The sequence below is a fragment of the Phalacrocorax carbo genome, chromosome 7 (assembly GCF_963921805.1).
Source record: "Phalacrocorax carbo chromosome 7, bPhaCar2.1, whole genome shotgun sequence".
In the NCBI taxonomy this organism is placed as follows: Eukaryota; Metazoa; Chordata; class Aves; order Suliformes; family Phalacrocoracidae; genus Phalacrocorax; species Phalacrocorax carbo.
Genome location: NC_087519.1, coordinates 20,125,786 through 20,153,718, shown reverse-complemented (window position 1 = coordinate 20,153,718; position 27,933 = coordinate 20,125,786). Strand labels below are relative to the sequence as shown.

At 40.1% G+C, this 27,933-nt stretch overlaps 2 protein-coding genes across 2 annotated transcripts in view; one reads left to right on the top strand and one right to left on the bottom strand.

Moving 5' to 3' along the window:
- The window catches only part of USP3 (ubiquitin specific peptidase 3), a 75,111-nt gene extending 66,690 nt beyond the window's left edge, over positions 1–8,421 (bottom strand). The window contains exon 1 of the mRNA XM_064456694.1: positions 8,292–8,421. The gene's annotated coding sequence lies outside the window, so the exon portion shown is untranslated. The remainder of the gene's footprint in view (positions 1–8,291) is intronic.
- Positions 66–27,385, top strand: CA12 (carbonic anhydrase 12). Its single transcript, XM_064456701.1, has 10 exons — positions 66–370; positions 4,793–4,813; positions 11,446–11,625; positions 15,662–15,804; positions 16,638–16,733; positions 18,437–18,500; positions 18,962–19,119; positions 20,226–20,352; positions 26,221–26,305; positions 27,290–27,385. The coding sequence occupies exons 1-10, from the start codon at positions 181–183 to the stop codon at positions 27,369–27,371; spliced, it is 1,146 nt and encodes a 381-aa protein (XP_064312771.1). The 5' UTR covers positions 66–180; the 3' UTR covers positions 27,372–27,385.
- The last annotated feature ends 548 nt before the right edge of the window (positions 27,386–27,933 follow it).

The window sequence follows — 27,933 nt, the reverse complement described above, 5'->3', positions numbered from 1 at the left end:
CACTAAAACTGAGGTAATAAAGGATATGATCCGTTTTCTGAGGGTGCTGTGACCTAGAGGCAGGTCTGATTACATCATTTGTTTAGGGTTGAGTCTCAGGAGCTTTATAAAAAGCAGTCCTAAAAGGAAGGAGAGCGCCAAGGGGACAGAAGGGCAGTAACTCATTAGCAGAAGCTCTATATGTGTGCATTCTGCTATTTGCCACATATCTACACAGGAGTTTCTTCAGAGTGCAGAGAAATCTGTGAACTGTCGGAATATTATAAGTCTTTCCTTGAGATGTCAGCCAAGAGCTTCAGTGTAGTCACAGTCGCTACTGTGCTTATTTTCTTCCTAAAGATACAACTCTCAATGCAAGCGCCGTTGAATGGTAAAGTCTTTCAGCTTTCTATTTTATTGTCATATGTAACTTAGGGCAGCTAATGTATGCAGAAAACTGGCATCTTTTATTTATTACTATTTCAGTAGCATGCTCAAAGTTGTATATTTTGCAGTCTGCTGTTTGGAGTTAGTATCCCTATTTCAATTTCTCAGAATAGATAACCTGATATATACAGAAAAAAAGAAATTTGTCCTCTGATTTAGTTTGTGTTACAGACTTCTTGCATGCTTAGTATGCCTTGCTTTGTGATGTTTTTGTTTCTCATAGAACGAAGCAGAAACTGGCTCTTCTCAGAGTCAGTGGAAGCATCACACCTTTCCCTCTGCCCTGTTTATTTTTAAACCAGAGGAAAAGAATACCTTCCCTGTGAAGTGCCCCATATACTAGACCTCATTCTCTTATATTTAAACATGACCAGTTTCAGGACATCAGTGCTCCTCACCCTCTTTTTAGCAGTTGATGTTCATCTATTCAAGCTGATTATAACAAATTTTCATCCATTCAAGCTAATCATAATCATAATCCATCTACTGTGATTATAGGATATGAGGGAGAATCATTGTAAAGCGAGATGAATTACTCAGCACATATATTCATGGGATGAAAATCCTGAAGGCTCAAGCATAATCCAGAGCAGTCAGCTTCATATAGAGCTCTGCCAAGACAAACATTTTACTCTATTTTTTGCATGAGCTACATAAGGGGTGGAATTCAAACTTTTAAGGTCACCACCTCATTTCAGGCATATATACTATGAAAAATGGCTATATTCTCTAACAGAATCTGCCACCTGAAGGGCAGAGGTTCCTAGAACTTGGTGCTTTCCCCAATAACAGAATAAAGCTTGGTGCTTTCCACATGCTTCCTCTGACAACACAGAAGGTTTGAAATTGAAAGGATGTGTTGAAAAGATATGTCTTACAATATGTCCTGAAGGGAATGCTGGAGAATTACTGTCTTAGAATTAGACACCCAGTACCAAGAAATGGCAAAAGCTACAGCATCTGCCTCTCACTGACATCTCCCAAGTCAGAGACACAACTAACATAGATTACCACAACTAAAACCATTCCCGCTTCCCCAGCTCCCAAGTGACACTGGAAACATACTTGTTCCCTGGATATCAATTTGTGAAACACAGGTACACTAGCTCTAGGAACCTCCTCTGCCATGCATGGGCATGTACCTGTGTTACTCATCAGCACTCATCCCAACATGAACAAAGAGGCAGGAGAGGGCTCACAGGTATGGAGCTGTTGATAGTTCCCTTCTAGATGTGAATCAGACACTGCATTGACCCTCCTCCAATTTTGGGAGACTGTGTGACAGTCCACCTCATCCTCACTTCATTATCATAGAATCATTAAGGTTGGAAAAGACCCTTAAGATCGAGTCCAACCACTAACGTATCACTGCCAAGTCCACCACTAAACCATATCCTCAAGCACCACGTCTACCCTTCTTTTAAATACCTCCAGGGATGGAGACTCAACCACTTCCCTGGGCAGCCTGTTCCAATGTTTGACAGCCCTTTCAGTTGCCCCTGGCACAGCTTGAGGCCATTTCCTCTCATCCTATTGATTGTTACTAGGGAGAAGAGACCGACCCCCGCCTTGCTACAACCTCCTTTCAGGTAGGGGCCAAGTACAAGGGCACGATCACCTCCCTGCTCCTGCTGGCCACACTATCCCTGACACATACCAGGATGCCGTTGGCCTTCTTGGCACACTTCTGGGCACACTGCTGGTTCATGTTCAGCTGGCTGTTGACCAACACCCCCAGGTCCTTTCCCTCCAGGCAGCTCTCCAGCCACTCCTCCCCAAGCCTGTAGCGTTGCATGGGGTTGTTGTGACCAAAGTGCAGCACCCAGCACTTGGCCTTGTTGAATCTCTTACCGTTGGCTCCGGCCCTACAATCCAGCCTGTCCAGGTCCCTTTGTAGGGCCTTCCTGCCCTCCAGCAGATCAACACTTCCACCCAGCTTGGTGTCATCTGCAAACTTACTGAGGGTGCACTCAATCCCCTCATCCAGATCATCAATGAAGATATTGAACAGGACCAGCCCCAACACTGAGCCCTGAGGAACACCACTCGTGACCGGCCACCAACTGGATTTGACTCCATTCACACCACTCTCTGGGCTTGGCCATCCAGCCAGTTTTTAACCCAGTGCAGAGTGCACTTGTCCAAGCCATGAGCAGCCAGCTTCTTCAGAAGAATGCTGTGGGAGACAGTGTCAAAGGCCTTACTAAAGTCCAAGTAGACAACATCCACAGCCCTCCCCTCATCCACTAAGTGGGTTACCTTATCACAGAAGGAGACCAAGTTAGTGAGACAGGACCTCCCTTTCATAAACCCATGCTGGCTGAGCCCGATCCCCTGGTTGTCCCGCATGTGCTGCATAATGGCATTCAAGATAATCTGCTCCATGACCTTTCTCAGCACTGAGGTCAGGCTGACAGGCCTGTAGTTCCCCAGATACTACTTCCAACCCTTCTTGTAGAGGGGCATCACATTTGCCCCTCTACAAGAGGGCGCCACATTATCAAGCAGATAAAGGGTAATAGCAACCTGTTCACAGTCTGAGGATGGCAGCAAATCACTTTTGCAGCTCCGTATGTTCATTCAGACAAAATCAAGAAGATTCTGCCATCTGGTCATCTATTCATCTCCTGATCTAAGTTAGATAAAATAAGTGTTAAATGTGCCTCAGCCCTGCCTACACAAGTTGCTCTTACTGTGCTCATCAGTAAAGTCAGAATGGTAGTGAACTGCAGATCATCGAAATGCTCACAGGCTAAGGAAGATTTCACTTGGCAAAAGACTTTAAGCTTTCATTTATTTTTGTTTCAATTGGAATAAATACCAAAAATTTTGAAAGTCTTTGACATTGGCTCTTTTAAGGTTGTTCTACATTATAAAAATCATAGTTTTGCCACTTCATACACATTTTAATGGGCATGAACAGAGAGTAGCTATTATAGTTAAGCCAATATTTCTTCAAACTCTGTTCAGATGAAGATGTGTTGATTCTACAACTTGTTGACAGTCACTCACTATCTTCATGCAAGTTCTACCTACGGAACATGCTGACCAGAGGACACAAGCACCTCCAAAACAAACTCAGTAAGAGATAATCCCCTGCAGAGAGAAGGAGAGAGGAGAATTATGTTTCTCATCTTGAGATCTAAGACAGTGCATGAATTCTACTACATGAGGAACCCGGGGACTTCAGCCAGGGTGATTCCACAGACCTTGTTTTGAAAACTCCAGTGTAAAAGAACAAGGCACATTGGTCCCAGTGAACTGAGAGCAGAGCGCTTAGTGTTCCCAGCACACATCAATACAAAAGAGCTAAGTGCAGCTGTTTTGCACATCCCTACAAATTAATCCCAAACATTTCACTTGACATTCTTTGGAGAAGAGCTGTATCTGTGACCACGCTTCAGAGTACAGAAATGCAGCCAAGAATCATGTACTGAACAGACATGTGCATGTAAGGACAAATATTTGCCTGCATGAATGCATTCATACCCAGGCACACTGATTGTTTGCAAGACTTGAAATTCACTACTGTTTTCTAAGCAGAAATAAAATTAAATTTGTGGAGAGTAAAGATCTGCATTAGCCCCATAACCAAAACTCTTCAGGTCTGTCAGGACAAGCATCTCTAACTACAGAGCAAGCTGAATGACTGTAAGTAGGTTTCAGGACAAAAAAACCCCAAACTTAAAAAGAGCATTTAATAAGTAAAGACATTTCCAAAGACACGCAGAGACACTGTCCCCAGTTCAGTTCCTTAAGCAATGGATGAATATTGATCATTTTAACACTCACTCAACCCCCCAGGATTCCCTGAGTTATATGGGTTTGTGTATCATACTCCCTTTTTTTCAAAGTCCATCTATTCCCACCTGTTTCAGTTGGAAAAACCCAGAGCCACTGTACAGAAATGATTGTCCATCATTTCTCAGCATAGCAACTGGCAATCAACCAGTGTTTTTCAAACTCCTCAACTAGGCGTGAGGGGGTTCATTATAGCTATACCCCATTTATATTCCTTAGTTTCCTAACCAGAAAAAAATCAGGGATGCCCCTACGTACAAAGTCTGTGGCTATTCCACAAAAAAAAAAAAAAAAGAAAGACTGACAAAAGTTTCACTTCAGGATTTAAGTGACCACAAAAAAGTCAAGCCCTACGGGCAGGATCACAGGTATAATTATAGTTATAACCTAGGTGAGAAGGGATCATAATATTTGAAAGCATCTATGTTTTGCTCAACATCTGGGTTTAGAAACACAGGTAAAATTATTGCAAAATCCAGTACATGGGTTTAAGTGGCAATTTGTTTCTTTACAGAGGAGGATCAATTTCAAATATTCACAGTAATTTTCCTTTGTCTTTAAACAGGGTCAAAATGGTCTTATATTGGTAAGTACTAACTAATTTGTACATACTAAGTTGTGGCTTTGTTCTGTATTTTAAGGACAACATGCCAAATGTATTCTGGTGAGAACCTGCTGGGTTCACTATCTTTACCCAGGTTTGGATCTGGCCCACCATCATTGAAATCTGTTATTCATCTATCAGGTTTCATATCTGGGTGATTGAGAGTCAGTTATTGGGTTCTAAATTGCCTTGCAGAATTACAGGAACTTCAGCAGACTAAGATGGGCCCTACAACTGCAGAGATTCCCCAAAGCCCTCTGTTTCCCCACCAGTCATGTTTCAGCCTAGTTCTGCAAAGGGCATACCTCTCCCTACCCACATGGGTCTTCATTTTTAAGTAGAGTCAGAGTTCAGCAAGTCACCCGTATCATGTTACTGGAGACTCAGCTCCCTGAAAATCCCAGCACTGACAAGGTAGAATAGATCACATTCAGGTAAGCAGTGTTATTTTGTACACTAGTCCTTTAAGTCAGCTATTAAATCTGATGGTTGCTCAGGGAGAATAATTATCTAGAGATTTTCTTGTAATTGATCAAATCTTCTGGCCAGTTATTTCCTCACTGAGTAGTGTTTTATATGCTACATGCCTACAGAGAAGCAGGCAGTACTGAGAATCTCAGCAAAAAATGCTTGTTCTTAAGCCTTTGGTGCTGCTCCAAGACAACACAAAGAATCTCTGAGATTGAACTTGCTGCTAGTAACTACTCCCTTTGGCTGTGCTCCAGTTTACCTGATTTGCTTCACAAAAGCAAACAGAAACTGTCAGCTGCATGTCTATAGGTATTAATCTAATTGCCAGTATGTGAACCTATACTTCACATTCTCATTAAGAAAAAAAGCACCGTTTGAATAACAAAAGCCTGGGTTTTCCACCGTGACAGAAGCCATCAGATGAACCTAACCCTGCTGGGAAGTAAGGAAAGCAAGACTTCTTTTACTACCATCGAAGAAGAAGTTTTGCCTTCCTTCCCAGGGTAATGCTTGTTTAGCTACTTCTCCCTTTCCGGGAATTTGGGTACCAGTGTTTATTTCAGGGTATGTTATTCTCAGTGCCCAACTTCATCAGTTCCTGTCAAGTGTTGCCATACTGCAGTCGATTTCAAACATGTACTGGAAGATAGAGGGAAGGTTCACAAAACAAATTCTTATTTTTTTCCTTCAACTACTGATTTTCAAATATATCTAGAAAAACATATAAAAGCAACTTCAAAAATTAAAGAGGCAACTGAACTTGTACAGAATAGTTCTTTTCATATACCTGGAAAAAAGCAGAGGTACAACACTGGTGTACACAGAGGAAAAACAGCAATTAGAGAGACTGCCATCAGCCAGAAAAGAGCCTCTCCATACTCTCCTACTGATCCTGGTTCCTTATAGCAGCCTACACCTTCCACCATTTACCTTTATCCCTGCAACACTTTGCAATATCTCCCACTAAAATTAAGTCAACGGGAAAGGAAAGGAAATTAAGCCATACGCTGCAGACTGATGTCAAGATGAACGTCAACGTAAAAGATTAAGGGTGGAGGAGAAATCCAGGTACGGATTCTCAATCAGAGTTTTATTTGTTCAGTATGACAACATGTAAAACCGAACGTTGGTATAGCACTAGCAGCTCAGGGCATGGTGGCAAAGCAAGATGACACTGCATGTGATCAGGCCTTGTTTTCAGCATAAGTTTTCCAAAGAAATGAGCATTTGGCTTGGCTATAATAGAAACAACTGCATTAGATATAATAAATAAAAAGGCTAAACCTCTCCTTTATTTGCCTCTTCCTTAGCCAAACTGCAGCAGTGGTATTTGTTCTTCCTGATTTTACTACTCTTGTATATAGCCCAAGAAAAGTGCCTGGAAGAAACAGCAGAGGCCAGTAAGCTGGGGCATGAGCCTTCAGACCCCTCTGACACAGGCTTGCTTTGTGTCCTCTGATGGGCTGCTCTACCTTCTGTAAAATGGACGAAGTACATTAAGTATATAATGAGAAAAGTGTTTTCAGTAAAAGAACTAGAAGAATTTTTCCGATGCCCATAGCTTATGACTGCATTTGCATGCAGCTTTTGGCCATGTTGCTCTGTGGCTGGAAGGTGGAAACCTGAAGTCCTTTGCCCCAGAAGAGAACTGGTAGAATTGGAGAGCTGGGCTTCAATTCTTTGGATTCTGGCTTTCTGCATCTGTAATATAAGAGGGCTGGAATGAAATCAAAGAACCAGAATCACACCTTGAGAGTGGACAAGCAGCTACAACAGAGAAAACCCGCTTTACAGCCAAGTATAAAGTAATAGTGCCAACGGAATTATTAGTGTGCTTTAGCATGTGAGGAGATAACTTCATGTTACATAGACACAAGAACTGTTGTGCCTAATGTCTAAGGCTAATTGAACTTGCAAACTCTTTCGTTTTACTGTTGCCAAATGCTCTATTTCATTTTAGTGAGGTGCTAACTACTTGTGCTAAGACCCCTCCACTTCCCCTTAGGAAATGCCAGCTTGAGTGAACACACTAGAACTTGCCCAAAATTTCTCATACAGCACTTGAATGGAGTAGCAGGGGAGCTACAGCCCTTGGCAATTCCTCTATGTTACAAGCTTCCCTCTAGACACATATGTGGAAGATGCACACATATTGGATATGTGTACACAGAATGGTATGACTGAGTTCTGCCTGTGCTCTGAGCCAAATGGAAACCATGTAGTCATGTTATTGCGGCCGGGAGCCTGGACTCTCAGCCTTCACTGCTAACTCAGCCCTGGGCTAACGGCAGCTGTGCCGCTTCCAGCTGGCTGAAAACAGGACAGAGCGCTGCCTGGCTGCAAAAACACTGCACATATTCCCTGTTACTCACCCAATGCATTTTACTACGTTAGTTTACTTCAGATCAAAAGAACTTGGATACCCTGTGAGAAGCTCAAGCAACATGAATATTAATTGGTCATCAGAGCAAAAGTCTGTTAGTAACACTGGTGTCTCATAGGCCTGTTTTCTTCTTTTTTTAAGTCAGCAAATGTACATATCCTGGGAGCAGACACTACTGTTATTTCTAAAGAAACATCTGTCCTGCATCACCCAGCCACACCAGGGCTGTGGGCTGGCTGAAGGCTTAGGCAAGGAAAGCTAAAAGCTGTCAAAGGATGTGATACAATGGACACATGCAGCTGTGGTGCTGAGGGTATTTTGCTCAGCTGACTGTGCAGCGGGGCAGCAACACTATCCAAAGAATTATTACTACTTTATTTACAGGCATCTCTTATAAAATAGCCATGAGGGCACAGCCAGGCTCAGGGTTATTTACAGTGTGGTAGGGGAACATGGCCCTGGAAACTCATGTAAAAGAAGGCAGCCCACCAGCTGGATATGAGCAACCTGAGTTTGCACTCCCTACAGCAGGAAGTGTTCATGGCTGCACTGGGAGAGGTGGTAGCAGAAGGGGTCATGCTTCCATCCATAGCAACAGCTCCATACCTTAATTAGCTCACTCCAACAGCTGAGTAGTACTGTTCAGTGGGTAGGACAGGCCCATGGCACAATTATTGCTCTGCTGACAGAGTCCTGATGGGGTCCTCATAGCAGCAAACATCATCTGAGATGCCTGGGTCTTGCCCCTTGTCACAAAATCTGTCACAAAAGCAGAAAATTAACTACTAAGATATTTTTGCAATACTTCTTAAGTTAATACCTTTTGGGTCTTGTAGTACAGGCCAATCTTCATATATGCACATGCTATTCTTTATTCAGTAGGTATCAGAGAGAACCTTTGTAAACACAATGTGATTTCCACTGAATTTATCTGAATGTGCTGGCACAGAAAAAGGAAAATCTGGTTCACAATCAATCATTCATTTTCAACAGAGCTAGCTGAGAAATGCCTTCCAGCTGTGTGGTTTATCTACTGTGGAAATCTCAATTTCACATATGCAAACACAAGATGCAGTGCAGGAGTTTTGAGGCACTGAAATTAGGAAGACTACGTGGCAGAATTTCTAGAAAAAACAGTTTTGTACCAAAAAAAGGTTTTTTGTTTGGTTGGGATTCTTTTAATTAAGCAGGAGTAAGACACAAGTGAAAGCTGCTGTAGCTTAGAGGCCTGTGAGTGGGGTTGCAGATTTATGTCAAGGAAAGAATAACTGCTAGTAAAGATCAAGGTACATAAAGGCTGCAGTAACTACAGCATTTTACAGAAAAGACAAAAACTTCCCTTCTGAAATGCTGATGTTGGGGTGGAGGTTCCCATACTCTGTGCCAACTCTTAAGGGCATTCAATTCATCCAAACATAGTACTGAAAGAGTGAGTGGTACTTCATGAAATACTTTCCACTGGCCGCGACTAGACTTCTATTTTATGCATCAATTAAAAATCACCTATTTAATTACCAAGTCTCCAAACCTATGATATGTAATATATTAAAGTCTTCTTGCAAATTCACTATCTTATCAGTGCACAGAAACCCCAAACCTTTTAAAATTACTGAAGTCTTTTTACAATAAAGGCTTCCTACCAATTTTTCTGACACTGCTGTAGTCTTGCTCCCTGGAAAGTGTTAAATTTCAGTGTCATTGTCTTGCACATCAAGTTACACCCTTGGGAAACTATCATGTCCTGGTATATCCTGATATATATTTTCCTGGGAAATATTTTTGTGTATGTATATCCCACAGTATGGAAATTATGCTCTTTTGGGTGGATTTATTATTTGCCAAAAAAATAGGTAAAGGGTAGTATACAGTCTTCCATAATGTCAGCATAACATTTACTAGCTTTTAAAAGCAATTTCAATAAATTTAAGATAGTACCAGGAAGATCTAAGAGGAGAGAAATTAATGTAACTGGCAGTGAACTGGAGTCAACAATGTAAATTACAGCAACATCTATCTATAGATAGATATCTATCTATAGATAGATAGATAGGCCTATCTATACTGAAAAGCACTGATCGAGCCTGAGTATCCACACTCCAAACAATGTCACATCCTAACCTGTGTCTTGAATAATCTTAAAGAACTTTAACAAGGAAGTAAGGCTGTCTTTGGGCACTAGAATTGAACTTGACATTCTGTGACATGCACTATGTTTAAGTCAGACTCACCTTCACTATCCGTATCCTTAGAAACTGTCTTTCACATAAGTGAGCCTCTAATAATATTCTCCTGACTGTTAATTTTCCTTCAGAAAAGATCTGAACTTGCTTTGCCACTGATGACCCGATCTAACATTAGATTCTGGCATTCATGATTCACAGAAGATGTAAGCATACTGGAAAGACTTCAGAGAAACCACAAGGAATATTATAGGTTTGGAAAAGATGCTTTCTAACCAAAGGCTCAAAGAACGCAATCTATTTAGTTTAAGAGAAGTGAGAAACTATGTCCTTTATGTTACAAGTACTTCAGTGAGGAACAGAGGTATGCTAACAGGAGGCTCAATTTCTACACAAAGGATTAAAAGCAATCACTATCTAAAGGAAGCCAAAGCTAAACAAACTCAGTGAAAAGAAAGTTGCCAAGGAGAGTAATTATCCATTCAGCACTGATGAAATATCTTTTACCTGCAGTGCTTAAAGGAAGAGTAGAAGTTTCTTCCCTTGTGAAAGACATGGCCTCTTTAGAGGTAGAAATTAATCCAGGGAGGTCCAATGGCCTGTGTGATACAGATCAGACTGGGTGATCCCAAAAGACCTTCCTGCCTTAGAAAGAATCATGATGAATCTTCAGAGTCAAGGAGAAACAAGTTTCAAGTACCTCTTTTGGTATTTAAATCCAAATTATCTCATCTTACAGCTTGTGGACATCTGTTAGATATTAATGTGTAATTAAATCAAAGACACAATTAAAAATCTCTTGATATTATCTATTCTTTGTAGATCCTACCTAGGGCAAATTACTTTGATGGCCTACCTAGGGCAAATGACTGCGATGAAGAAAAGTTTCACCAGAGTTTGAGCAAGTTATTACAGGTCAAATTATCATAACACCTTCCAATTTTGCAAGTTAGCTTTTCACTGTAAGTTATGCAATATTGCTAGATAGAGCCAGATAGTTTGTGTGACAACAAACAGTTTATAAGGGTCTGGCTTTCTGTGTACTGAAAAGTATGGAAGCTTTTCTCTGCCTACATGAAGTCACTTCTTTCAGCAATTCTCTTCAGAAGGCTAGAATAGCTGCATGGCTGTGCATATGCCTATTACTTCCATACGGAAAAGTAATTCATGTTAGTAAATAATCCAAATACCGTTACAGATCCAAACCCTAGTTGTCACACTTGTGGGCTCTGAAGAGAGACAATACCATCACAAGAGGGTCAGAGGCAATGTGGCCGGCTGTGGTGCTGCTGCCTGCAGGCCTAACCTGGTGAGCTACCAGGCCTGCAGTGATTATAAAAAAATCAAGGGGTGGTAAAGTGTCTCTCTGTGAGATTTTTGTTGGCATTTGGCCCTTTTCCATCTAATGGCACACTGGAAAGATGAAATAAAGTTAAAAGAAAAAAAAAAGTCTTAAAATTTCAGAAAAGGCTCCTTTCCCCTCCTTTTCCAAATTTTGGGTCAAGGCTGAAACAGGGGAGTTTTTATAATAATTGCAGAGTTAAGGCTTGACAAATGTGTGTCTCTGTTAATTTACACAGGTCCTGATGGAGAGAAGGCCTGGCCAAAGAAGTACCCATTTTGTGGAGGAGTATTCCAATCGCCAATAGATTTGCACAAAGATATTCTCCAGTATGATTCTAATCTCTTGCCTTTAGAATTCATAGGCTATAATGTGCCCTCCACTGACCAGTTTACATTAACCAATAATGGTCATTCAGGTAAGGGAGCTCAATAACAGCACGGGATTGTGAAGGAAATGGTTGCTGGAGCTTGTGATTTTTTTCATGAGTAAACTACTTTGGTTATCAGATAAAATTAAGCTGTGATGATGAAGTCTTCACATCAGCATACCTACATCTAGAGAACAGGCTAGGGAAACTTGGGAATGTACTAAGTACAAACAGACTCACGGTAAGCCAAATTGACTGTGGTTTTTAAATAAACTCTAGGCGTGTCAGAATTAATTCCTGAGCTTTTCTTATTACTTTGGTTGGAGTGCTCTGAAACAGAAACAGACTTTGTGATTCTGTTAAAAAGAGATAAATTGATAAAATATGGGTGCAATGGGTCTCTGTCATTCCAGTCTAATCACAACAGCTCAGCTGAATTATTTGAGGGAGGAGGGGAAATAAAATAAAAAAAGATAGGAGCACCATTCTGTTCCTTTGGCTTGAGATAGAAACCTCTTCAGTGTATGACAAGACAGGTAGAGGAAAAGACAGAAAAATTAGAAATAGCATACAAACATGCCCTCCACTGTAGTACTAAATCAATGTGTCAGTACAGTAGGTAAAAGCAGAGAAGATGCAGTCTCATAAAGGTCTACTATATTGACACAGTATACAATACCAGTAAACTAGTCCCACCATATTTTGTTCCTTCCTGAAACATTTGACGACATAGAAATAAGAACAGCCCTCCTTCTTTGTATCCTGCCCTATAGCATAAGCATCAAAAGAACCTGTGTTTTAAAATGGCCTCTGCTATTCTCTGGCATGCTTGGTTAAAAGATGCCCAACATGCAAACACCTCTTTTTTTCCTCACTCTTTCAGTGGGGTAAACCTGCTCTGTAGAACATCATAAGCCTATTCTTCAGAAAGGGCCAACCTCTGGCATGGTTCCTGGTTTTCCTCTTGACCAATTCCTCCATCAAAACCAGGCTGATTCCTTGTGAACCTTCTTTTCCTAAGAGCCTTTCTTGGTCCTGAGTGAAAGATTGTACTGTCACACTTGAATGCATTAGGCTGATGTAAGTGACAGGCAATTGGCAGAGAAGGAAACATTGTCATTGCGGACTTTACAGTGCCAGAGGGCAGGTGGAGACAATAGAACAACATTGAAAGCCTGTCCCTCACATAATAATCACACAGGTAAAAGCAAATTTGTGACAGAGCCTACATCATTAACATTGCCAGATCTTGGCCCTGAAACAAGAAGTTAAATGACTTCCTAATGAAGGCCAAGACAAAAACATACACACACCCCCCCAGTAAAAATGGGAATTCACTGCTAAGGTCAGTGCCCTCCTAGAAAGCAGAGGACATGAGACCCACTCTAGAAACCTCACTTAGATACAAACCTTAATTGATCTGAGTAATGAAAAATTAGCCTCTGTTAGAATGATCATTACGCCACTTGCTGCAATATTCTCTGATGGCTAGAGAGGAAATTAGTAGGATGCTTAGTATTGTGGTATGAGTCTTTCCTACATATAATTAATGTGCTTCACCGGCCAGTTAATCCAGATACAATTACCTACTTCAGCTAGACTGAAAACAGTAGAGCTCACAAAAAGCTTTTTAGGTTTACATAGGTTTACAGCTATGTTTACATAGGTTTACAGCTGTTCCTTCATTAAGGTTTTGAGCCTTCTTTCCCCTGCAATACATGTCTGGGACACTCCAGAAACAAATTGTATTCACAGTGGAAAATAATAAATTGCAAAGGAATTTCTCTGTTCTTTACATAACCCATTGCTTTATGAAGTACCAAACTTCTCAAGTGAACAACTCCGTTTCGGCTGAGTTGAGAATTATTACTGTAATTTCTACACAAATAAAATAACCCAGACTCTCTTCCACACTGGAGAGTGTTAGTGAGCAAAAGGGAGGATAATGCATACGAAGGTCTCCCTCCAGCATGTCAGGAGAGGAAACACTAGTTCTTAAGGCCTGTGATTATCTTGCTGCTTGACATCAATGCTCTGGGTTTTGGGGGAGTAGGGAGAAGGGAAAGTTTATTTGGTTTTCCCATATGCTCCTAAGAGAAGATTAAGAGGCAGAGGAGTTCAATATAACAAGAGTTTAAAAATACTGTGAAAAATATTAATTTATTAAGCCATTTTCAACCATTATAAGGGGATTGAAAGAAGGCACATGCACCTAATCACAGAATCACAGGTTGGAAGGGACCTCAGGGATCATCTAGTCCAACCTTTCTAGTAACAGCAGAGTCTAGACAAGATGGCCCAGCACCCTTGTCCAGACAACTCTTAAAGGTGTCCAATGTGGCCAAGTCAACCACTTCCCTGGGGAGATTTTTCCAGTGGTTGACTGTCCTCACTGTGAAAAATTTTCCTCTCGTATCCAATCGGGATCTCCCCAAGGGCAACTTGTGTCCATTCCCCCTTGTCCTCTCCATGTGACTCTGCGTAAAAAGGGAGTCTCCATCTTCTTTGTAGCTACCCCTTAAGTACCTGTACATGGTGATGAGATCCCTTCTAAGCCTCCTTTTCTCAAGGCTGAACAAACCCACTTCTCCCAGCCTATCCTCGTATGGCAGGCTTCCCAGTCCTTTGACCATCTTCGTGGCCCTTCTCTGGACCCCTTCCAGCCTGTCCACATCCTTTTTGTATAGTGGGGACCAGAACTGTGCACAGTACTCCAGGTGTGGCCTGACAAGCACCGAGTAGAGTGGGATAATGACTTCTTTGTCTCTGCTGGCGATGCCCTTTTCGATGCAACCCAGCATCCTGTCAGCCTGTTCATTCACGTTGAGCTTTCTGTCCACCAGGATCGCCAGGTCCCTTTCCACAGAGCTGCTCTCCAGCCAGGTGGATCCCAGTCTGTGCTGCACTCCCAGATTATGTTTTCCCAGGTGCATGACCATACACTTCTCCTTGCTGAACCTCATAAGATTCTTGCTGGCCTACTCTTCCAGCCTATCCAGGTCTTCCTGCAGAGCAGCTCTCCCTTCTGGAGTGTCTACTTCCCCACTCAACTTGGTGTCATCAGCACACTTCATCAGGCTACACTTGATCCTGTTACCCAGATCACTTATAAAGACACTGAATAACATTGGGCCCAATATTGATCCCTGGGGACTCCACTAGTGACAGGTTGCCACTTGGAGAAGGAGCTATTTATCACCACCCTTTGGGTGCGGCCTGTCAGCCAGTTCCCCACCCACTGCACAGACCACTTGTCCAGGCCATAACACAACAATTTCTCCAGGAGGGTGTGGGGGACCATATCAAAGGCCTTGGAGAAGTCCAGGTAGACAATGTCCACCGCCCGCCCCATGTCAACCAGGCAAGTCACTTTGTCGTAGAAGGCCACGAGGTTTGTCAAGCACAATCTGCCTTTAGTGAAGCCATGCTGGCTTTTCCCAATCACATGCTTCATTTGACTCGTAGTGGGCGACTCTGTGTTGAAGGGTACTGGGGCACCCATCTGCCAACCTGACAGGGAGTCACAAGAGTTATGCTGCCTTCCAGGAGCCAAGGTCCAAGACATTGCTGAGAGGATGCCACAACTCATCAGGAGAACAGACTACTATCCACTACTACTATTTCATGTAGGCATGAATGACACTGAGAGCCGTAACCTGGGTAAAATCAGGAAGACTTTCGAGCAAGACTGGGGGAGCAAGTAAAAAACATTTTGCGCCCAAGTGATCTTCTCTTCCATTTTGCCTAAGTTTTGCTTCAACACATCAATACCGTCTTGTCAATAAGACTGAGATAATTTTGCATTTTTCAGGGAGAAGAAAGATTTCCATTAGCAATAATTTTCACATTAAATATCTTTAAGAAAAAAAGAAAAAGGATATATTCTAAATTCTCCTGAATTGTCTAGAATGGGTTAAAGACAACTAAGGTGTTTATCTCCCTCCACAGACTGACATGGATTTGAGTTAAGAATTTGCTTTGTTCATTCTCCACACATAATATACTTAGACACAATAGCTTTATTTGCCCTGTGCTTGAAAGCTGTGGTATCATTTGCTCCCATCTGGTTTTGGTCTGCTTACAGTGAAAATGTATCTGTTGCCTACTATGTACATCAGAAACCTCCCATTTGAATACACTGCATCTCAACTTCACCTTCACTGGGGAAACAGAAACAAGTCAGAAGGCTCAGAACACACCATCAGTGGGAAGCATTTTGCAGCAGAGGTAAGACAAGCTCAGATCAGGAAAGAAACAAAGAAGGTTCGGCAGGTCCCATTGTTTCAAAGGGGGATCTTTACCTTGGGTACATGACTGTAAAAGGCTGCAGGGTTCTAACCCAAGTATTTATGATCTGAGTATACACTAAAAAAATGCATTATGCATGGCAGAAGGGATGGACTTAGATGTACTTTCATGAATATGCCACAAGTCAGGGAGTTAGAATTTAGGTTCTAAACTCAGGGCTGGCACTGAGTCACTTGAGTAATTTCAAGCAAATTGCTAGGTATTTGACACCTTGGTTCTTCTCTGTAAAACAGGTATATCTCTTAGCTGCACAGCATTGCTTCTCTGTCTACCTTTACTCACCTTCCTCTATCCAGTAAAGAACTATTTGTTATCTTTGAAAAGCACTACCAATCAGATATTTACCCCAAAATGATTACAAAATAAATCAGTCAGAATAATTTGCTTGCATAACAGCACTTTAGGAATACATTTCTTCTCCAGTTACATTCAACAGTGGGTTTTGCATTCTAAATATCAGAGAGCCCCAAGAGTGGTGAAATGTTACTTTTTTTAAAAAAAAATTTACTAGTACTACATTCAAGATGCCTTCAAGCTGAAGTGATCGATCCTCTTTCCCCCCCGTTATGTAGACGAGGGGAAGTAACTCAGCTACAGCAGGGCTAGGAGTGGGAGTTCCAAGACCTTTTGCTTTTCTCTAAAAAGAATCTTGACCTTAGCCTGAGGTGGCTGAACTGGTCCTTTTTAGCTGTCAACCAGAAATGTGAGCATGCCCCAGATGTTACCATAACATAATATCTCCTTCTTTGTAGCTGCATATTGTACATTATAACTCTGAGAAATATCCAGATATAACAGCAGCAATGGACAAAGCGGATGGGCTGGCGGTTTTGGCTATTCTTCTTGAGGTAGGATGCAGTACGGGTTTTTTTTTGTTTAGAATATGGTTTCAATCATTAAGTCATCAGAGACCTTTAACGGACAAAATTACCTAGGTTATTTAACGATGCTGTGACTGAATAAAGGTTCTTCCTCTTCTCTTTCACAAAAAAGGGCCAGATTCCAGGAGCAAATACATAAACAGGCACAAAGTTTAAGAAAAGAGGAATTCTGAATATTTCCTCATGTTTTTCAGTAAATTAACTTAAGCTACGTTAAATCAATTTTTGCATTCAGTTACTAACTAAGGATTGGTAGACTTTATCAAATAACAAGACAACAGTGAATTTCAAGATTAAAAGCTGCCTATTGGAGCATGAAGCAGTTTTAACATAGCAGAGAGGCATAGGAAGACACAACCCTGGCTTTGGCTGCTATATGAAATTGGGATTTGTACACAGTCTTCAGGTCACAAACTTCCTAGATTCTTTGAGTCATAGATTACAGTAAAGTAAATTCAGTGCCCTTTTTAAGATGACAGAAGGTCAGCTTTCCAATTTTCCCTTTAAAACATTACATACAAGCAAAGATAATAATGATGTGAAAGAAAAATTTTTAGAAGCTTGTACATATATAACTCTCCTTTTTCTTGAGGATTAAAACTCCTCAATATGATAACTATAAAGATTACTTTTAAATGTGAGGATTTTCTGCAGCATAAGAAAACACAAACACCTACATTTTCACATTTCCATCAAAAAAGTGAAAATGTTCTAGTTTGCAGACAAAGCTCTAATTCTCATTACTATTATCCAACTTCACTTTGTAGCAGCTCGAAGACTTTGACAATAATTTTATATTAAATTTCAGTTCATTTGGAAGTTGCAGCTATGAAAAGTGTCAGAATATTGTATATTATGCTGGGGAACAAATCTGGGATTATAGTTATTTCTAAGCAATGGTGTTTAAAAATCAAATAAGGGAACAATGGAGGTTAGGTCTTTGAAAAACATTCAGCCAGCTGGTGGCTATTACAGTTGATCTAAGGAGACCAGTTTACTATGTCTAGTTGTCAGAGGAGTTGCTAAGCACCAACTCTAAACAACTCATTAAAAAGGCACTGATTATTAGACTGAAAAGCTGCTTGTAGCAGTTGAAAAACATGGTCTTGTTTGATAGTTGAGTTATATCCCTTGCCAGATAGTTGAGTTATAGCCCTTGGCAGTGGTCCTGTGGTACCCAATAGTGTCATTTTTTTCTTCCTGGACTGGGAGGAGCGGTAGACCAAAAAATGTTTGTGGGTAGAAAAATGTGGCTTTGACTAGAAACCAGCAGATGATCTGAGAAGCCTGTCAGTTGAGAACTTATGCCTGCAATGTTCTCGGAGGAACTGGTTTATCTTCATTTGCATAGCACGCTGAACAGGCAAGGGCAATAAAGTCTTTCAAGTGAACACACGAGGTCTACACTGCAGTTTGTTAAGATAGCATTATGACAAAGCAGCTCTGATAGCTCTGGAGAGAGTAAGAGCATTACTGAGGTTCTGAGGAGAGAGTTAATGTTTTGAGTAAAAAGAGTACTTATGCCATTCTAGTATATGAATATTTGGCCAATGAAGACACTCGTCTTATGACAGAGGCCATCAAATACTGCTGTCTGCTGTGTGCAGAAGCAAAGATTCATATTAAGACTGTGGTGATTTGCACAGCTGTTAATAGTATGCTCATTACAGATCGGGCCCTTCAACCCATCCTATGAAAAGATCTTCAGGCACTTCAAGAATGTGAAATACAAGGGTGAGTGGTTATAAGCCTACAGTGGATTCAGAATGGCTATGAGTATCAGATGTCACCCTGAGAGGGATTGAACCGGCTGAAGAAGCAGTCCAGAAATCCCAGACAAACCCATCACAAACTGTAAAAGGCTTACAAATGCAGTGCATTTCTGTGAAGAGCGTATGGCTAGCACACACCACGTGTTTCTGACTGGGCCTTCTTTCTTGCACATAGTGTTTTTTGGTTAATATGGCCACAGCTTATCTTAAAGAATTCTGATTTGGTATCTAAAACAAGATTTGTACATAGGAAACCTAAAAAGCTGTATTCCTTATTAAACTGGGATCATCTCTGTTAAAATGTATTTTTCTTTTCCTAGTGATATGACTGAAAGCATCCTACTTACTGAAAAGAAAATTCACTTCACTGATAGGCTACCTGTGTAGTAATGATGCAGCATCTAACACGATATCCTATTTTAGATGAGATGGTCCAAGTCCCTGGTTTCAATATTCAAGAACTGCTTCCTGACAGACTGGATGAGTATTATCGCTATGAAGGATCACTGACAACTCCTCCTTGCTACCCCAGTGTTCTCTGGACAGTTTTCCGACACCCTGTTAAAATTTCACAAGAGCAGGCAAGTTTAAATACAGCATGTTTTCCTGATTGCTGTCTGCCAAAGAACAGTAAACACATATTCTCATTTCCCGGATTTCTGTTATGTTCCTGTAAAACTGAAAGATGACCATTGCTAAAATCCTTTAAGTGGGAAGAACAGCTCAGAACTGACATAAATCAATATCCTATTCTGTTTGTAGTTAGCACGTTTTCAGCTGACTAGAGTAAATGAAGGACAGACAACTGCATACGAATTGGTTTAGTATCAGTTTGAAAAATCACAGTCAAGTGAGATTAATTTCTGTTTTCACTATGAATTTATTCCCTGCTTTGAGACTTTCAGTAACCCACTTCCAGATCATTTTTGTTCAGGCTTCATGACTGAACCCTATTCACTAATTATTTTAGTGCTACTTTGATCCTGACTCACTTAGGTATGATAGATTGGGTAGATGTTAAGTTTCTGAAAAGCATGTAATGTGTTATTGGTAAATCTTGAATCCCCTGGCTTTTCTCCAACTTATATTTTTTTGTGCTCGACTAATCAACTTTTTTTGTTCTTAGGTGGCCACTTACATAGACTATAAACTCCCCATTACTACCTTCTGATTCACCTAATCATAAACACAGGGGGAAAATGTTATTAGCAAAATCCCTGATCAAATTACTGCATGCTCCTTCTCATGAAAGTCCATTCTTAACTTTGTCCGCTCTCCCAGACCACGCCTTTACAAAAGTAGAGAGTTCTTTCATAAAGCTGGAAAAGGAACATGTATAAATTTATATATGTTTGAAAAACAGCTTTTAGTACTTCTTAGAGGACTGTGCTAGGGAGAACACACTGCAAAGGGCCACCATGTTTCCTCCCATCCAGTTTTCCTGGTGGACAATTGATTAATTTTATCAGGGCGTAAAAAAAATACAGGTATGGGTTTGGAGATGTCACACTGCACATTATTATGTATTTGGGCTCATAGGCCACACAAGACTTAAGTAATACTTAAGTAATATGTACACTCTTCCCTTTGACTACCCCTTTGATTTCTAAAACATGTTCTCAATGATCATACACTGGCATTGGTTTTTCTGTATTCTGGGAGTTGAACAGGGTGCCTCCCTTTATAGTTACTGGCACTGGAAACAGCCATGTACTGCACAGAGAGTGATGACCCAGAACCCCTGGAAATGGTCAATAACTTCCGAAATGTTCAGGAATTTCATGAAAGACTGGTTTTTATCTCCTTCCATGAAGGTAAGTTGTATGAATGCTTCTATGCAATGAAACAGTGCACAGTGATTTGTGTAAACTTGAAATACTGAAGTGGCACTGTACCACTACAAAAATACAGCAATCTCACTTTCCTGCAGTTCCCTTTGTTCCCTTTTCTTCTCTTACTGCATTGTTGCATGGGCAACTGTATGAGAATAAGGTATTCAGACAGCATATAACAAGGTTTTTTTCCACAATGGGTATCAGGCATGGCCCACAACCCTTCTGATCAAAGGCAAGGAGATAAAAGAAGGAAGACATGTTTGGCCTTGTCATGCTAGGCAGAAATATTTGCTGCCACTCCAAGCATTAAGCAGTTCTCTACAGCTGAGCTGTTTCAGTCAGCATAAGTGCTTGAGCTGGCCTTGTCTCACTAGGGACATTTGCTGGTTCTCAGCAATATCAGGATTGGTTTTTATGCAGACCACACATTTAAAGGGAATCACAGCTTTGCCTTTCAGGGAGACTGTTTATGGGATATTACATAGAATCAGAAGAGGTCGCTGAGGAATTCAAACTTGACAAATAAATTCGTAACACTGGATTGTATGATCCAGTGTCACAAATGAAATAAAAAGGTAAAAATTGCCATCTTACGAGGAAGAACTGATTTAAAAGCTTGATTATGCAGCATTACACAATGACAGTGCATAGGGTTGGGGGGGTGGGGGCGGATGTTGCACAAAAACCTGCATCTGTGGTAAGAAGCTTAGCTGAGCCCCAAAGTAAGGCATTTGAGTATATTTTTTTGTGCAAAATGTATTGTTCCAATTTCTGTGTTCTCTTGCAAATACTCAAGCATTTGTGAAGCTGGTACATACACTGAAGGCAGATGAATCTAGGCAAGCCACTATACTATTTGAAATCAGGAGTGAAAGTTTTTTAAAGAAAAAGCAGACTTCACAAAAAAACATTGGCCAAGCAGTAAACTTTCAAATTAATAAAACATGTCAGCACATCATTTCAACTTTGCCTGCTAGCTTCTCCACTGTTTAGATAAAAGAATGAATAACACAGAAGTCTATATTGGGAAATTTCACACAACAGTCACTGCAGGGAACAGTTCTCCCTGCTGGCATACTGCAGTAGCTGTTCTTGCCATTCCCTTCTGCAGACAGCCCCTTTCATAATAAATCTCTTCTAATATAAATCTATAAAGGAGAAAAGTGAAAATTAGCAATCAGCCAAAACAAATGCCAGGCAAAACATTTCTCTGAAATCAGAGATGGTTTAAATTTGTAACCAAAAGTTGGCTGGTCTCTTTGTCAGATTAGCTGTGCCAAAACTCCCAACCAGAGCAGCGTGGAGCATCAGCAGCATTTGGCTCTTACTTGAAGCAAATCTCCATCCTTGAGACAATTTCAGAAGTCATTCTGTGGCTGGGGACCATTTCAGTTCTCACAGAAACATTTTTAAATTGTTCTAAAAATTCCCACAAGAGGAACATAATTCTACCACAAAGTTTCTTTTGAGTGCCTTCTCTGGAATTATTGCACATAGCTTAGTAATTATTTAAGTAAGTATGTTGATGCTACAGTCCTTGCTACTTAAGGACATTTCTCTCATTGAGTTCTAATGATTTAGATATTAATTTATCTGTATTTTTATTGGAGTGAAAAATATTTAACAGTTCAAGCTGACCAACTATATGGCTTGACCCACAAGCCATGACTTCCCATTCTCCAGCTCTGCATTACATCTCTACATTTCATAAGCTCCAAAGCTCAAGGCTACATCTCCTTAACTGCTGCATCTCTTGTCTTTTTTTTTATTAACCATTCTATCTGCAGTTAACGTAGTGGATCCTCAGGAGAAGCCTTATGGACCAGGTGTATAAGGGCAAGCTGTATAAGAAGGGCAAAGTGTATAAGAAGGGCAATAGTTCTTTCCAGTCAAGTGGCTGAAGTACTTTTCTGCTTTCATTGTCATTTCTCCATTTATCTCCTTACTTATGTGCTGCCAAAGGTATCCTATTGTCTTTCCCATTACTAGCAGCAGAGCACTAAATATTTAAGTCTAAACTAGTTTAGTTTAGTTATATCTTTCTTCTATTTAAAGCTGCCATTTTCGGTCTTGAATTACTGCTGGGAGAAGTTACTCTGATCAATTGCCTTTTTTCACATTTTAATTTGTTTATAGTTTGGAGCCCAGTTTCAAGATCTGACTGAAACAAAATACTGAGTACCACTGGCTACCAAAATTTTGTATCAGTCTGCACCAGCTCACATGTTAACAAAAAATAAGATTTTTCCCTTTTTGAAAGATCATTAATACCTTTCTGTTATGCATGATGAAGAGTCTCTGCAACCTCTGCTTATGTGTAGTTCTCTGCAGTAAGCAATAACCTTAATCTTAGTGCTTCAGAGTCAAGAGTAAGTAACAAAACAACCTCCCTATCAATTTATCAGCTAAGAAAACTGATTTGTTTGTATTATGTTGGTAACAAGTGGAAACCTTGACTGTAATATGACTCTGCTTTAGACAAAAGTTATTCCTGTGACTACATACAATTCACATACAGGGCATACACAAGTCACATTTGGGATTTTGCTGGTTCTGTTCCTTGATTTCTCATTGTATACTGTACAAAGCCATAGTCATAATATTCTATCTTCATGCTTCTTATCAAGTCGCGATGACACCACTTGCAGAGTATAATGGTTATAGAACAACGCCTCAATTTAATCTAATTTTAAAATGAGAATTACACTAGTAGTTCTCTTGTTGCTAGATTCTACCAAAACGTATAAGAAAATTACAAGTTTAACAAATCATCAACAGTCCTTAATAGCCCCATGATTAATGTACAAACTGGTTATTAGTTGCACAAACAATATTTTGAGTAAACTAAAAGGTGGCTAAATAGTGAAGAAGGAAAAGAACTAGAGTATGTCAGTCCTTCTTCTGCTTTTGTGGATTAGCCAACTAGAAATATCCCTCTCCTCCACAGCATTCTTACATGACCAGGAAGAGGGTTAAAACTTTCTTCCCAAACCTCTAATCTCAAACACTGGCTGCCAACTAGAGAACTAGTTGGGTCTTCTAGAATGGCTATTTTAGTAATCCCCTTCAAATTTCTGCTCAAGTCAGATTATGTATAATGATTTTAAACAACAGAATCAGGATTTGCAATACAGCTGCCAAGTTCCTGAGACTGTAAGGCTTCCTCTGCAGGTTCTGTCTTAAATCCATGCACAAACAATCTACTGTAGCAATGCCACTGCAGAAACACTTACTGAAGTAACAGAAGTTCTAGAGTGAGCAGCTACCTTACGTTTAAGACTGGTTCACTGTGGAATCCTAGAGACTGAACTTTTACTTTTTCTACCCTCTCAATTCATCAAGATTCAATACCTGGTGGACTTGGTGAGGGTATGCTGCTCATTGCTAGCCGCATCTTGAGCCAGTGATTTTCTGAGTCAGACTGGTCAGTCAGAAATTAGAAATGCAGTTTTCTGTCTGTTTCTAAAGCTGACCATTCGCACCTGACTAGCTTCTCTCTGTAAATCACATTCAATACTTACAAGTAGAAGGCAGAGAGTTACAATCCATGATCCCAGCAACTGAAAATCAGATACTATGCTTTTCATCCAGGAATCTCTAAACACTTCACAGAAATAGTGTAAGCATTATTATTTCCATCTATGGGGGAAAATTTGACCCAGATGTGACTTCCTCAAAATTGTTGCTGTGAACCAGTGCCAAACCCAAGAATAACATTTGGCTGTCCCTCTGCTAAGCCACATTATTTGGCTCCCATGCAGAGGTGACACGAGCTATAAATGCATTTTCAAAGTATCTTTAATGTTGGCATGACTTACCAGAGTTGAATTTTATGGGTTATTGCCCATCCTGCTGTTCTTACCCAAGAACTGGTCTCTATGGCTACGAAAGGCATTGCTCAGTGCTACTTTAATAGAACCCCCATTCAGTCTAAATACATTTAATTACAAAAGCTCATTGACTTTATCAGTGAACCACAGAAAAATGTTCTACCCCTTTCAAAAAAGGTATTCATCACCACTGTAATCTCATATTCCAACTACTACAGTCACAAAGGCCCCCTCACAGGTGCAGCCTCTCACTTCAAGGAAGGGAAGGAAAAAAAAAAAAAAAAAAAAAAAATAAAAGGAAGGGAAGAAATAAAAAGGTTCCTGTCAAGCACAATTAAAATGCACCTGGCTGCTGGCTGCAATTGCCCAGCCTGATGAAGCCAACTGTACTGCAGGTAGGAACAGAGCACACTTATTAAGAAGGAAGAAGAGGCCATACACAGAATCATGGCTCGGGCTGGGTGACCAGAGATTTCTGAAAGAAATTCTGTTGTACATACCCTAGACCCCTACTAAAGCAGTTTTTCAGGGCAACTTTTCTGCCTTTTCAGAGTTAAGACAGATGGCTGCTGTCTTCACCTGAGCACACATGCCACAAGATGGGTCTATTGAGCTATGTGTTGTATCAAAAATCCAAATGACTGATGTGTTTGGTCATCCACATTCTGATGCCAATAATTAAAATCTAAATTGATGCTGTTAAGAAGTGCTACATTTCAAAATGTCTCTAATTTTAAAGGATTATTCCTCAAAAACCAAACATATTTATAACATATTTTGCCTGTGAGCAATCTATTCCAATAAAAACAGCTTCACATACATGCAGCTGAAATTTATTATGATGTTCAAACCTCCTACTGCCCACAAGTTAAATGGGAACTGGTGTCTAGTTTTTATTATAGCACCATGCTGAAATACTATCTGACTAAACTGTGCAAGGTCTTATCTTCAAACAGAAATGCCCCTTACCCTTCCTCTTCAAAATACAAGCTTTTTCTACAATTATCTATTTGGTATTATATTTTGTTGTCCATTTGATGCACCTTTACTATAACAAAATATTTTTGTTATAGTAAGCATAAAGTAACATTTCGTTATATGTAAAAAATTTTTTAAAATACAGTTTTTCTTCAACTCCATGGATTGTAAGCTTCTTCTAGTCAGTTGGACTTAAAATTAATAAGGCATCTAATGGGTTAAATGGGATAAGGTTAAACCCCGAATTTTACGTTTCTGCTTTCTCAACAGCTGATTTAATAAGAGAAAATATTTAGATGGAATACATGGAACCTGTCAGCTTTACTCTGGAAGGGTTCTGATGTTGCTTAGAGAGAATAATTTGATAAAATATAAAAAACAATATGTAAATTAATTATGAAAATGCAGTTAAGAAAAGAGTGCTCATCTTCAGGATCTCTGGAAGGCCAAAATAAATTATTTTCATTGCCAAAAATATGTATGAATGTCATTATCAAAGGTGGCATTATAATGACAATGCTTAACATCTCAATGCAAACATGAGATCACTTAGTTCTTCATACTAATATCCTCAATTCATTCTTACTTTCTTAGATGCCTTTAAGCAATGTTTTCAGCAGCAAAGCTTATCAGTCCAGCTGTCCACATTTAGTGGTCGTTTTCTGCCTTGAAAAAACAAAAGGCATCAAATTTAACATCCTTACTTGCCTGGGTTGAGTTCTTAAGTTTTGCTTATGCTCTCTTACACATTATGGCACTGAAATCCAGAGTTTCTGATCTGCTACGCCTGTGCCTGCATGTTGGCTTTGTGACTTCAGTGGGGTCTAAATTCACAGGATTGTGAACTGTGGATCCAGTTGTGGGATTAGGACCTTCCAGTATACTATGCAAAGTTATCCATTCCAAAATTGCAAAAGGGTATAAGCAGGCTGTAGGAAAGTTGCAGATGCAGAATGCAAACATTATGACAGATTAGAGACTAACCTTCTCTCAAGTAAATGAAATTAACTGGTTTGTACATTCTCCCCTCTTCTCCTAGGTTTTGTTGTTTCTGTTGTGATAGCCTGCATTGTGGGAGTTCTCATCATTCTTGCAGTAGCCTTCTGGCTACTGAAGAGGAAAAGGTAAGATTCTGGCTGTCACATCACAGGAAAAGAAGTCAAACCAAATTTTTCTTCTGACACAAAGAAGTGCTTTTGTGTCCAAAACCTTGCGCATTTTTTGTAGTGGTAATGTTTGATCTGTTATAAGATACGATCTCTTCCTACAAGCTTTGATTAATCACTGTAGATGTTATTTTTCCTGTATCATATACTCCAAAGTTATTCTATTTTATTGCTAGCAAAATATGTTTATATGGCTAAAATGTCTCTACTTACTGTGACTTTGTGCCACAGTGGCCACCATTGTGCCACTGTAACCATATAAGGTTGTTTTTCCACAAAATAATAATTACTGGAACAGTGTGCTCATATAAACCCTTAAAAGATACAAGGACAGGAAATAGGGAATTTTATGTGAGTACCTGGGAGAACACAAACCCACTTTCCACTCTAGGTACTGACTGCTCCCACAAGCAGTAAGGAAATGAGACTCCTTTTCCAGACTAAGCAGGACAAGCAGGCTGGACTGATAACAGACTTATCCAGTTTTTCTCTGTCTCAGTTGTCATATGTTCTTTTTCTTGTTCTTTTTGCTAGCTTTACTCCTCCTAATTGTTTTTCAAATCCTTTAAATTTTTTTCATAGAACAGTAAGTGGAACAAGAGGGGAATGGAGTTTTAGAAAAAAACTCTCCCAGAGGTCACATAATTTAAGGGGAAGAAATCTATAGTTACAAGAGATCATTTAGCCAGACTGTTTGCCACCAAAGCCAAATTCCGGAAAAAGATTACAAACTTTCCTACAGGCTGACCCCTTTGCAATCAGCATTGACTCTGCAACACAGAATGTGCTCTCCTGAAATATTTGTAACAATAAGCTACTGTGACATTTGCACTGGTATGGAGAAAAATCATGTCATGCATGCATAATGAATCATTTTAAGTAACCAACGGTACTTTTCCTTCATTGGAATTACAATTATTTAATATATTTGTTTTATTTCAGCTGCAAAAAGGGAGGCGAAGACAAGAGGGGAGTCATCTACAAACCAGGCACGTACAAGGAAGAAGACATCTCCAAACTTTGACGCCCTGCTATGTCACAAAAGCCTCTTTTCACTCATAGCACTGATTTATTTTGCATTGGTGGAACACACCTCTTGTTCTTGGGTAATGATAAGCCTCAAGAGTGTTCTAAAAATGTACCAGCCAAGTTTTCTGTAGTCCTTGTTCTCTTGTTTTCCAGGGAGATATGATCAGTGAATACTCCTGAGCTAAATTCCTCCCCACATTCTTTTACTGCTTGCTGCTTACTGAGTCTGGGTCTTTTAATTGATTTTACAGTTAATCCTAACTCCAATTTTATGGTTTGTTTAACACAGATTTTCCCACAGGTATTCAAACCTGAAGACACTCATCAAGCTACAAGCACTCTTCCCTGCTAAATCAATTTATTGGTTTTAGCATCATGAATATAAAAAAGATAAAGGGCAATGTGTATTTGAGATCAGAATTTGAACTAGGTTGCTCAGTGGATACAGTTTTTAAAATCACAGAAAATAATGCTAGTACATTCACCAGTGGCTCTGTAACAGAAATACTAGCGGAAAAGACAAGTGTAAACGCAACGAGCACCACATGAATTGTTAA